Genomic DNA, 13,251 nt, shown 5'->3' with positions numbered 1-13,251 from the left:
GGTGGTGGACTCTCATTCCTTGGAGATTTTTAATAAGAGGTTGGAAAACCATCTGTCATGGATGCTTTAGCTGAGATTCCTGCACAGCAGGAGGCCAGGCTAGATGAGCCTCAGGGTACCTTACAACTCTACCATTCTATGGTCATCTAATTAAAACAGTTAAAACTAGCAGTAAACTAAATCAGATTAAAATATATCAACATCTACTTGTCTGGATAGGCTTGCCTAAACAAAAATGTTTTAATCTGGCACTGAAAAGAACACACTGAAGGGGCCTGTATGATGTCAATAGGCAGGGGCTAAACAAAGGGTAGGTGTTCCACTTTAAATTGAAATATTTCATGTATCATTCTCAAAATGATCTTTCCCAAAAGTTAGTAGATATAACTGAATTTCAGGGCTGTATGGATAATGTGGCAAGTGCTTAGTATAGACCTGAGCAAGCAAAAAGAACATCAAATTCACAATAAAAAATTCCTTCCAGTAGCACCTTAAAGACCAACTAAGTTAGTTCTTGGTATGAGCTTTCGTGTGCATGCACACTTCTTCAGATACCGATGGACTTCCATTTCATGCCGCTCAATGTGGTGCCTTCCATAGTTCCAGTTACACATAGTTCCAGTTCCAGCACACGAAAGCTCATACCAAGAACTAACTTAGTTGGTCTTTAAGGTGCTACTGGAAGGAATTTTTTATTTTGACTATGGCAGACCAACACGGCTACCTATCTGTAATCAAATTCACAGTAACTGACACCATCCCCACTAAACAAAAACAAAATACCATTGTGCATGGACATGGTTTAATGATTGTGTCCTGGAATACTGCTGGTTGGAATTCACTTTGCTTTGGAAAGGATTTTTCCCCCTACTTTTAAAGGAGTAGGGGATAATCTGCTTCCAGGAAATGCGGATTAGTGTTCCAGATCTAGTTAAGATATGCATGTTGTTGATTAGATCAAGCCTGGGGATAACAAGCAACAAAAGTAGCAGATAGAGGCCAACTTGCTGAAAGTTTTACTTTCAACTCCAAAAGGAAGCTAGAATCTGAATTAGTAAAGCTTTCTAACTGCCTCTTCCGATAGACTGAGTATGACATGAAAAATCTAATTGTTTAATTTTGGTTAGTATTTATAATGCACACGAGCATTATCTGGCTCTTGTTTAGCAAGAATTGAGAGCTGCCATAGAAATAAAATCACTATTTAATAACAACATAGAAATAAATTGAAATAAAAAGAGGTTATTATACAGCATTTGCTTTGAATGTTGTAGCAGCTGATGCAGTAAAGATGGTACAGCAGCTCCCCCCAGTGACCTTACAGAGATAAGTAACTCTATATGAACATAACCCTGCTTCTGCATCATGTTGCTTATATAGTTACAAAAAGTGGACATTTGCTTATTTACCCAGTAGTCCTAGGTGTAACCTGAAAAGCACCTAGTATAATATAATCCATTTTGCAGTGCAATCCTATCCGTGTCTATTCAGAAGTCTAGGTTAAGAGGCTGTAATATTGCACCCTAAATTTACTATCACTTGCTACACTTTAAGGCTTATAAATGCAGACTTTGTGGCTTCAATACCTTTTCCTTCCCCATCCTGCTTTGCCTAACATCCAGCTGAATGAAGAGTTCTGGTGAACACATTGTCCACCCAAATATTTATTATAGTTGTATTGTATCTATTAGACTACGGTTATATTGTATCTACAAGACTAAGATTGAGAGCAGGGATGCCACATCTTTTGATGATATCAGGTGCTTCATAATTGTTAAATAATAAATAAGCAAACAAACAAACAAGCAATATATGTATTTATTTTTATCCCATAAATATTGCTTTCTGAGAAACAAATATTTTATTTATTGACATAATTTTTATCCTGCTCTTCAGACAAAAAGGGCTCCCAGGGAAGCTTACGATTCACTACAGACAAGACAATCCCTGCCCTCAGGTTTATAATCGAAAAAGCTGCAACAGGAAAGGAAAATGGATTGGGAAGAAGGGAATGTGCACACGCAGGTACATGATCATAGTTAAAATAATTGTGTTGTACACTCAAATGGTGAGAGAAACATATTGGAATATGGTGTGTGCGAGTGCTGCACAATTGTCAGTCACAGGTGCACACAGAATAGCCCCCAAAGCCCTTAAGATACAACTGCTAAAGAAGTTTTAAAAGATAAATATGGTAGATTGAGTTTCCTTTTCTTGCAGGTGGCAGTTGTTGACACTAGACATGTTCTTTCATGGTGTTCTTTTTGGTGCCTGCTGAAAACGGTTCAGCGTCACCATCAGTGTGACGAAGACCTGGGTTAGGACATCTCCAGCACACCACACATCAACACTGGTGACCATATGCTTGAGGTGGAAGATTATTTTGTCTACATGGGCTCCATCATAACCAGCAACCTTTCCACCAACGCTGAGCTAGACTAGCATATTGGTAAGGCAGCTATGGCTCTTCTCTCCAAAAGGGTATGGAGCAATGTGATGCTAACGGCTGATACCAAGATGAACGTCTACCAAGCTTGTGTGTTGAGCACACTGCTTTATGGAAGTGAGTCATGGGCAACTTACACCCGCTGGAGAGACACCCCAATGCTTTCCATATGTGCTGCGTCAGGAAGATTTGGGGCATCACATGGCAGGACAGAGTCTCAAAGAAAGATGTGCTCTCTCAAGCCCACCTTCCCAACATGTTTGTGCTTCTTCTGGCTCAGCGACGTCTGTGTTGGATTGGTAATGTCCATAGAATGGAAGATGGCAGGATCCCCAATGATGTGCTGTATGGGCCTGTTGGCAGACCAACTCTGTTACAAAGATGTCTGCAAAAGTGACAGGAAGGCTGGCAACATTAACCTCGCTGTGTGGGAATCCCTTGCAGACAACTGGAGTGTCTGGAAATGGTCATGTTGTGTATTCACAGCAGTGACCAGAAGAGAAATGACCGCTCCTCTGGGATGAGCACAGAGAGAAGAAACACCATGGTACACCTGCATCAGCACAAGCTGCAACAAAACATGTCTCTCCTGTATTGGTCTCTACAGCCACAGTAGGCGCTGTAACTTTCCAATGGGTTCAATTCCTCTCTGGAAGGTAAGGTTTGTAACTGTTTTTTAATTGATAACTTTAACATTTCTCGTGACCCGCTTAGGACTTTTATTACAATAATACTAATTTGTTTAATTAATAAAACAAGCGCCTCCTCCTCGGCCCACATAATCTCCCAAGAGCAAACACAGTTGACCCTCCACTATTTGGGGAGCTTTCCAGGTGGTTTTTGCAAATTCCAGAATCTCCCCGCCTCGCTCCGAACCAAACCCCGCGCTCCCGCCTTTCCTAGCGGCAGAGCATCTGGCCGCAGCTGGGCCTTATGAGAACCCGACCTATCCCGTTTCTACAATAGGCTTTATGACTCCTTCTCCTACCGCGGAGGGATTGGTTATTTGTAGCTTTGTCCCGCCTCTAGAAGGCAGTGGTTGGCTACCCTTCAGGGGCTTCCCTCGTATGCGGTATTCCATTAGCCGGCAATCTCAAAATTCGTGCGATTGGCTGTCCCGCCTCGCCCCCCTCGAAAGCGGCTCTCCGATTGGTGGGAGGGCGCGCCTCCCTGCTATTGGGGACCGGGGATTCGCTCTCCCCATCTCTCTCTCTCTCTCTGCCTCCGCCTGCGGTGAAGGTGACACTCTCCGTCTCCTCCAGGCAGCGGCGTTCGGGGGGTTCCAGCTTTGATATTGTCCCGCAATGTCTCCCGGAGGGAAATCCGTGTTCACCAGCGTCCCGCAGGCCCCGCCCGTGGCTGTGTTCCAGCTCACGGCGGATTTCCGCGCCGATGGGGACCCGCGCAAGGTCAACCTGGGAGTGGGAGGTAAGAACGCAGGGCGGGAGGAGGGAAGCACGCGTGGATGCGGCTCCTGGGCGGAATCGGGTGGTTGAACTTGGAGCGGGGGGTTCAAGGACCTAAATCTGATCCCAGGGAGCCCTGGGGAGACGGGAGCTGTCATTCTCTGCAAGCAGGGTGCCCATCACCGACCTGTCCTTTTAAAGAGGGGTCCTCCTGAGCCTTTGAGCAGCTGTGTGACAGACAGAAATCCGTCAGGTGATGGCGTCTCTAGAATTGCAGCTCCGTGCCAGGGAACCTTTGCACTTGTTGAATTTCTGCCTACCACCCATCTGTCAAAGAGGCACAGAAGAGCTCTGTCTGAAAAGAAATCGATGGGAATCTGACAAGGATGCAAGAATCTGACAATTGGGGGCAGCGATGAAAACAATTTGTTATTTGTATGAATGTTTCACAATCAGCTGATTCAGACATATTTTCTATACTTTCAAAATCCTGCATAAAGTCTAGACTCTAGAGAATCTAGCTCCTGCTGATCGTCGTTGTTTGATTCGTTTTGTTCCTTGCCTAATACCAAATGGTCTCTATGTGACTCTCAGCAATTTAAAAACATGCAAAATTGTAAAGCAACATTGCAACAATATTATCAGCAGCACAAAACTGCAATGATTAAGTGCATAGCAACCATAAAACATTATTGGCCATCAAATGGTAAGAGCACTAGTGGAAGGGACCATTACTGAAAAAGCCCTTATGCTTTCAGTTGAACATGCATTGGTGTGTTTACAATTTTAACTACATTGATGATCTGAACTACTTGGGACCATCTGTGCAACCTCTGGAAAAATTCTTTACTTTTCTTGATGGCTTTCAGGCTTAGCAGGGAAAAATACGCGTCAGAATACTTTCCAGTTCTGTAGATAAAAAATGGCAAACACTCGATGATCCCTGATCTACCTTGCACACAGTTGAAATCCAAGGTGCTTCTAGACTATCACTATTTTCAAGAAAGATTTGATCACATATTGGCAAATTGAGATTGCACATTTATAGTTTGATTGGGAGGTTTTGTGCCACAAACATGCTCCTCCAAAATATTAGACTGCTTGCGATAAGGAGTGTGCTGGGGGAAAGCACTGGAAAGTGCAGAATAACACTGGCTTTTGATGCAGTGTCAACTAATCTTGTCTTCTAATCTCCCTGCAACCAAATCCGGATAAATCAGGTTGTCTGGAAGCACCCCTAAAGATAATCAGACTGGTAGGTTGTGGGGCTGAGAGGCTCTAATCTCATGCAATTTGTACCCTTTCTTATTCTCATGCCTTTGCCATTGGATTCATGTAGGAACATCTGAGAAAGTTCAGCAGGAAACTACATGTAATGATTGGGTTGTGGTTATAGGGTTCTGCACATATCATCTGTTTTGCCTAAATGGAAGATTTGTACGCTTTTATCTGCAGGCAGACAGAAGAATGCTCTGTATCCTTAAATACTGTTTATACTTTATGGCATGTAATTTCTCACAGCCAAGTTCAGTTTACAGAAATTGTATTTGTATACTTCATCTCACCTGCAGATCTTTGGCTGTACTGTTTATAAATATTAACATGGGGTTCTATGGTTGATCACAGCAGATCTGCAGAATACAAAAGGATGGTGCCAAAATTGATGCTTTTGATAGGTGTTAAAGACCCATATGGATATGGGCACTGTTCTGCTGTTGATCTGAGAGAGCCTTTCAGAAGGAGGTAGAGCTACTAGCAAAGGGGCTGTGTATTATAAGGATCAGTGCCTAAATGGGGGACTTCTACCAATACTGGAAATGTTGAAGCAATATTGCTAATGAAGCTATGTATCCTGGTTTATAGTCAAAAGTCCAATAATGACAGATGGAAACAAATTGAAGCCGTGAAGAGAAAAACAAAGAAATGGGTCAGGAGATAAAAGGAATCGTTGTCTCTTTCTTGCTATAACGTTATCAGATCCAGGACTTTTTTTGGATCTTTACCCTTTTTAAAATTGCACTGTCCCTCCTGCATTCATTTCCCCCTTTCTTCTTTCATCTCTATTCTGTGTCCTGTGACAATCTCGGTGTATCCTTTATTTTGGGCTTGTTTCCCCAGTACTTTCTACAGTTGCTACTGATTGGCTTTCTTCAGGTAGGGGGCTGTGATGCTGCCTAGACTTTTGGCACCTGATGTTCTTATGACTGGGCTACAGCTGTCAGGAGATCTGGGCCGGTGCCCATGTTCTGCTTGGGTGAACCACACGACCTTGAGCAAGTTAATGCCGGGGCCTTGCAGGAACTGGAAAAGGGACTCTGCCCTTAAGCAGCAGAGACCAGGCTGAGTGTAGTGTTTAGTTAGCTGCCAGTCCTGCAGTTTCTAAAGCATTACCCTTTGCTCCCAAGTTGTAAAATCTATGGTTGCCTGGTTCCCCTTTGTCCCAAAGTCCCTGCACCTCCTGCAGGTGAATAGCTCAAAGCTTGACCCTCAGCAAACTAATTAGAAGCCAGCTTGCCAGTTCCCTCTTTGCCAGTATCCTCAGGAATACTTGTCGGTTGTTGTTTGTGGTCTCTCTTACCTGTGCGCTGCAGCTCATGCTCAGGATTTGAAGTCTACTCTCTTTAATGGGCCATGCTAGCCCCTTTGCTGCCTTCAGGCATCCTCTCCATGTTCTTGGCCTGAAGATCCCATTAAGCTCTCGACGTACCTGAGGCTCCAAACTTGCTAGGTGCAGTGACCAAACTGTCATATTTGATAGTCTTTTCAATTGGAATAAAGTGCTTGGATTTGAATATGTAAGTAAAGGGATTGTGGGAATGGTGCTGCATTGGAGACCTCCTGTGTGAGATAAGCATCTCTTTGCAAAAGGATAAAGTGAAAATTGGCAAGCGAGACTGGAAGGAGTAAGGGAGAGAACGAGCTCTCTGCAGTAAGCCTTTTTGGTCCATCCTTCTATTTTGTACCATACCACTCCTCTGAGAAACTCAAGTCACTACACATGTCTCTCCCAGACCCCTTCCATCTTCTCAACAACCCTGAGAGGTAGGATTAGGCTAAGAGATGTGTGTCTGTATCTAGAACAATTCCTTCCCCTTCCACCTTGCAGCCTATCGCACAGATGAGGGGCAGCCATGGGTCCTGCCAGTGGTTCGGAAAGTGGAGCAGATGATTAACAAGGACCTCAGCTTGAACCACGAGTACCTGCCCATCCTGGGCCTGCCAGAATTTCGTTCCAATTCCTCACGAATTGCCCTAGGAGACGACAGCCCAGCCATCAAGGAGAACAGGGTGAGCCTGAAGAGGAAACTCCTATTATGAACTTCATCTGTGCAAGTTAAGCCTTATTGAACACAGAAGAGCTTGATGGCATGGAAGAGATAGGGTGGGAATAGGTAGGCACTGGGGCGTATAATCTCTCTCTCTCACTCCTCACTCACTTACTCGCTCACTCGCTCACACACACATATGTAGAAACTGAGGTTTGATTGGAACAGAGGAATTTGGGGACAGGTAAGGATCTCAGTATAGTTAAATGAAGCTATTATAGGAAACTGGATTCTTGCTTATAGGATGCCCAGGCATCTTGCTGAAAAGAGCACCTGCCTTCAATTATTGCTTTCTCTTTGTTCCAGGTGGGGGGTGTCCAGTCCTTGGGGGGCACAGGGGCCCTCCGTATTGGAGCAGAGTTCTTGAGACGCTGGTACAATGGAACCAACAACACTGCAACCCCTGTCTACATCTCTTCTCCTTCCTGGGGTGAGTGCCAAGGCCTGGCTGGCACTTTTGGCATGGTTTGGGGGAGAGAGAGAGGGAAGGCTGGGCTCCCCATTGTTTGCAAGCCTCCTCTGTAGACATGTGCTACACATTCATGTTCTAGGAGTCTTGTGAAGCTTTAGACAGTGGCAATAGCACATCTTAGTAGATTTACCCAGGAACTTAAACTCACATAGGCCTTAAAATGAGGGTGTTTATTGATACACACACATAGAATCAAAATATTCAGTACTTCTCTTATGGTAGTAGGGAAAGCCCAACTCTCTCTCTCTCTCTCTCTCTCTCTCTCTCTCTCTCTCTACACACACACACACACACACACACACACACACACACACACACTTACTTCTTTGGTTTGGAAGAATTGGCTAAATAATTATAACCAAGACTAAACTAATACACACAATACAGAAGGAGAAGAAAGCATACAGGGCACCAGAGAAGGAGGGGGAGGATTGGGGAAGGGGGAGGCATCAAGCAGTTTTGACAGAAATACAGTGCTGCTTGAATCCTGCTAGTCTGTTTTCCGCCCCCTCGGCTCACACTGCAGACTAGGCCTGAGTCATGTGCAAGTGGATTAGGGAGAACCTGAGGGTGGCTTCTAAAACGCAGCGCCCCTGCCCCTTGCCTGAAGGTAAGAAGCCAAACACAGATCTAGAAAAGCAGTATTTTCTCTCTCTCTCTAAACGTAGGAAGGGGGAGCAGATGTGGAGGCTACAATTTATAGGGTGATGGACAGGATAGGTGAGATACTTTTCCTAGCCCTGGTGGGCAATTCTGGAGAAACAGATCTGGGGCATTTTTTAAAGAATCCCTTCTAATCCTGAACAGCTTGAGCTTTGGCTGAATGATGAATGCTTCTCTTCTTTTTCCCGCAGAGAACCACAACTCTGTTTTCACGGATGCTGGGTTCAAGGACATCCGAACCTATCGCTACTGGGATGCTGCAAACAGGGGTCTGGACATCCAGGGATTCCTGGAGGACTTGGAGGTGAGCCAGATATCCTTATGGATTGGGTGTAACATAAGCTAGAAGGAAATCTGAATAGGGACTGTGTAGATGTTCTACGGGAGCAACATTTCTAGCCTATTGTAATATTGGATTTAACATCTGGCTAGCAAAACCTTTGCTAGGATGGGCTGTGTCTCTTGACTGCAAGACAGCACCATGCAGGAATCCCATCTTCTCACTCAGTGGGATTCAGAGAGCTGTGGGTGGATCTCCCTGTGTGGATCTGATGCTTTCCCTACCACATCTGTTCATGCCTCCTGAACAGTCATTCCAAACAGGGGGCCCTTTATAGAGCTGCAGCTGGAAGGGGAAATCTGGAGAGCTTGGAAACGTTGATGTGTGTGAAGTTCTTTGGATCACAGTCCATGCTAGTCTTGTAAAAGTGTATGTGTGTCATTGTGGGTGGCACTGTTCTATGTGAGGGTGCCTTGTCTTGTTAGTATCTATTTTATATACATAGAATATCAGAACTTTATAGACATAATATCTTCAACAATTCTTCACTATCTGATTGAAACCTGTATAGTTCCAAGTCTTATCCATAATGCATATATATAGAACAGGTCAATCAGTAGAGCATGAGACTCTTAATCTCAGGGTTGTGGGTTTGATCCCCATGTTGGGCTAGGGGGTTGGACTAGATGACCCTTGTGGTCCCTTCCAATTCTTCAATTCTGTGTTCATCTGGAAAGCGGTATCTTCTACCCAGCTCTTTACTCTGGCACACTGGTGAGCCAGTGTGGTGTAGTGGTTAAGAGCGGTAGTCACGTAATCTGGGAAACCGGGTTCGTGTCTCCGCTCCTCCACATGCAGCTGCTGGGTGACCTTGGGCCAGTCACACTTCTGTGAAGTCTCTCAGCCTCACTCACCTCACAGAGTGTTGTTGTGGGGGAGGAAGGGAAAGGAGAATGTTAGCCGCTTTGAGACTCCTGAAGGGGAGTGAAAGGCGGGATATCAAATCCAAACTCTTCTTCTTCTTCTTCTTCTTTATTGTACAGTCCCATCAGTGGGTCTCAAACATAAATGGCTAGTGCCACTTGATGTTTAGGGTAATGTTTGATGTTTTATTGTGTTTTTGCTATTCTGCTGGGAGCCACCAGAGTGGCTGGGGTAACCCAGTCAGATGGGCAGCATACAAACTAATAATAATAATAATAATAATAATAATAATAATAATAATAATAATAGACTGGGTTTTATTCTCTCTCTCTCCACCCAGAAAGCTCCAGAGTTCTCCATCTTCGTCATCCATGCTTGTGCTCATAACCCAACTGGCACAGACCCCACACAGGAGCAATGGAAACAAATTGCTGCCGTTATGAAGGTATTAGCAATTCTGCAACAAGGTACTCCCAGAGTCTGTGCCCAAAGCCTTATTTCTGGACGTTTTTGAATTAATTTATTAGTACTGTTACATTTTTATCCTGCTCTCCTACCAGGAAGCTCAGCTAAATGGTATATAGTCCCCCCCCCCAGTTTTAATTTTACAACCACCTTATGAGATCGGGGATGCCAAGAGAGTGATTGATTCAAGGCCGCCCAGTGAGTTCCGCAGCTGAGAGGGGATTTGTAATCTATATCTCTCCAGACCTACTGACACCCTAACCAGTAGACACCACCAGAAAACAACTTTTTAATTTTTAAAATAAATTTAAATAAGTTTCTTTATAGCCACAAATACACTATGTTCCATACTGCTGAGTGAAGGAGTGTGTGGAACCAGTAGTTTTGGTTTCTTCTGTTAAGTGTTTTAATACCTCACTTTAATCCTATTCCCAGGGCAGGTTAAAAAAAAGAGGGAAAACAATTAAAATGTAAATGCAAAAATGAAAAGCTTGGGATGCCCCAAAAGGGGAATAAAGTAGGTGATGAGGAAGCCTCTCTGGGGAGAGAGAGTTCCATCACTGAGAGGCCCAGTCTTTGGCAGCCATGTGCTTTCAGGGATGGCAATTGAGGATGCCCTGAAGTGCCAAAGACCAATCTTCTCTCCTTAATTATTCATTCCTTGCAGCGCCGGTTCCTGTTCCCCTTCTTTGACTCTGCCTACCAAGGCTTTGCTTCGGGTTCTCTGGACAAAGATGCCTGGGCTGTCCGCTACTTCGTTTCTGAAGGCTTCGAACTCTTCTGTGCTCAGTCCTTCTCCAAAAACTTTGGCCTGTACAGTGCGTATAGTCTTTTAACTTCCCTGCTTCTCGGATTTTGTTCTGCTCTAATGTTAAGCTGCTTTTTTATTTTGGCCTGTAAAAGAACAATTATTGCATTGTATGGTTTTGCTGTTTCATGTCACTATGGGAACCTGTTGTTGTTGTTTGAGAACTACAAGGTGGGATATAACTAAGTAAAGATTCAGATAAAGGGTGGTAAGAATTTCCTTTCGCCCTCTGGGCTGTTGCACCGGGCCTAAGGCTTATGGCTTGACTTTCCTTTCTTTTCCCTCAGATGAGCGTGTGGGGAACCTGACTGTTGTTGCGAAGGATGCTGACAATGTGCAGCGCACCTTGTCTCAGATGGAGAAGATTGTCCGCACCACCTGGTCAAACCCCCCCTCGCAGGGCGCACGTATTGTGGCTACGACACTCACTACTCCAGAACTTTTTGATGAGTGGTAAGGAACAGCAGGGGATGCGGGTGGCGCTGTGGGTTAAACCACAGAGCCTAGGACTTGCCGATCAGGTTGGCGATTCGAATCCCCGCGACAGGGTGAGCTCCCGTTGTTCGGTCCCTGTTCCTGCCAACCTAGCAGTTCGAAAGCACATCGAAGTGCAAGTAGATAAATAGGTACCGCTCTGACAGGAAGGTAAACGGCGTTTCCGTGTGCTGCTCTGGTTCGCTAGAAGCGGCTTAGTCATGCGGGCCACATGACCCGGAAGCTGTACACTGGCTCCCTCAGCCAGTAAAGCGAGATGAGCGCCGCAACCCCAGTCGGCCATGGCTGAACCTAATGGTCAGGGGTCCCCTTTACCCCTTTACCTAAGGAACAGCAAGAAGTGGAGGGGATAAGTTGATCCCTGCCATGATCATGGGCCCCGTTTACTGCCCAGCACTTTCCCATTCCTGCCATTAAAAAAAAACTGGTGCTGGACTGAACTAATGCTTTTCTGTTGCAACAGGAAAGGGAATGTGAAGACCATGGCAGATCGAGTCTTGCTGATGCGGGCAGAGCTCAGGTCTCGTCTTGAGAAGCTGCAGACACCGGGCACCTGGAATCACATCACGGAGCAGATTGGCATGTTTAGCTTCACTGGCCTCAATCGTGAGTACAGCTTTGGGCATCGTAGAGATACATCAGAAGAGCCTGGACAGGAAGGAGGGGGTGTGGTACAGGGAATGAAGCAGCTTTCCTGACTTTGCTTGTGGTGATCTAGCAAAAATGGTTCTGGCTTCCTTGCCCTGCACTGCAAGTCCAAGCAACCATCTTTACACAGCTCTCCACTATGAAGAGATCTACCTGTGCATTTCCTTTATCAATCACTTCACAGGATCTCTTCACATTGCATCCACTTTCTGGTCGCTTACCAGTCTCGTTTCCTGCTGTGACCTTGGCTGCAGCTGGCAAACCTTAGTAAAGGCTGCTCTGGGTACCCGATGAGATGCCTGACACAATTTTTCCTCTTGCTCTTTCTCCAGCTAAGCAAGTACAATTCATGATCAAGGAGAAACACATCTACCTGATGGCCAGCGGCCGCATAAACATGTGTGGCCTGACCACGAAGAACCTGGATTACGTTGCCAGCTCCATCCATGAGGCCGTCACCACGATCCAGTAAATCGGTTGCATGTAACTTTTCCCCTACGTTTTGGGTTGTTTTAAAACCAACAGCAGCCTTTGGAAAGTGGGAGTTTTAGGCAAAGAAATAGAACACTATTGCCTCTTGCCACTTTCCTGGTTAAAATTCTACCACTCTCTGAAGCTGCTATCAGCCCCCCCCCCCACTGGCTCAGTGTGGGAGAACAGAGTACCCATTTCTTCCTTTGGCTAGAGAGAATGGAGTAGAAAAGTGGCTGTGGAGTGAGAAAGGGTTAAGCTGCTCCCCCCCCCAAGCATCCCTAAGTTTTTGAAAAACCCAAAACAGTGGAGGGAACAAACACACAACTGCATGTAACATCTAGTTTGGCCCTATGAAACAAGAAAAACTGAATCCCTCCATACTGTAACACGTAGTTTGTCTGCTCCACCAACGGAGCTAATCTCCCATACCTCTTTGCTCAATATGGATTGAGAACAGCACTTTTGTCTGCATAGCTTCTTCCTGTCTTTTCAGTGGCCCTCGGTTTGTGTGTGTGAGCAGGTGGCAGTGGAAATTTTCCTTCTTGGGGTCCACTTTGTACAAACAGCACCTAACTCTGGAATCCAAGCACATGGCCTTGTTTGCATCTCTGTTTGCACTTTATGTAACCAACCCTCTCTGGCCCATGCCTGCTCCAGTGGAAGGGTTGGGCATTGTGGGATATGTACCAAAAACGACTGGTCTCCTTGTATGAGCTGCGCGGGTTACTTCAGGGAGCGAGGCTGGTGCCGCTTCCCTGGTTTCCAGCCTTGCACAAGCAAAGATTGTAATCTTAAGAACCCCCTTTTCTGTCAGTACAACCAATAAAACATCTCTTCATGCCAT

At 45.3% G+C, this 13,251-nt stretch overlaps 1 protein-coding gene across 1 annotated transcript; it reads left to right on the top strand.

Annotated features, from left to right (window-relative positions):
* The first annotated feature begins 3,586 nt into the window (after positions 1 to 3,586).
* On the top strand, positions 3,587 to 13,250 carry GOT1 (glutamic-oxaloacetic transaminase 1). Its single transcript, XM_083505797.1, has 9 exons — positions 3,587 to 3,874; positions 6,959 to 7,140; positions 7,485 to 7,608; positions 8,505 to 8,617; positions 9,858 to 9,962; positions 10,650 to 10,800; positions 11,078 to 11,243; positions 11,749 to 11,891; positions 12,266 to 13,250. The coding sequence occupies exons 1-9, from the start codon at positions 3,751 to 3,753 to the stop codon at positions 12,403 to 12,405; spliced, it is 1,248 nt and encodes a 415-aa protein (XP_083361923.1). The 5' UTR covers positions 3,587 to 3,750; the 3' UTR covers positions 12,406 to 13,250.
* The last annotated feature ends 1 nt before the right edge of the window (position 13,251 follows it).

This window comes from Podarcis liolepis (genome assembly GCF_965112155.1).
Source record: "Podarcis liolepis genome assembly, chromosome: 5".
In the NCBI taxonomy this organism is placed as follows: Eukaryota; Metazoa; Chordata; class Lepidosauria; order Squamata; family Lacertidae; genus Podarcis; species Podarcis liolepis.
Note: the sequence above shows the minus strand (reverse complement) of the source record. Positions and strands in the feature narration are given on the sequence as shown.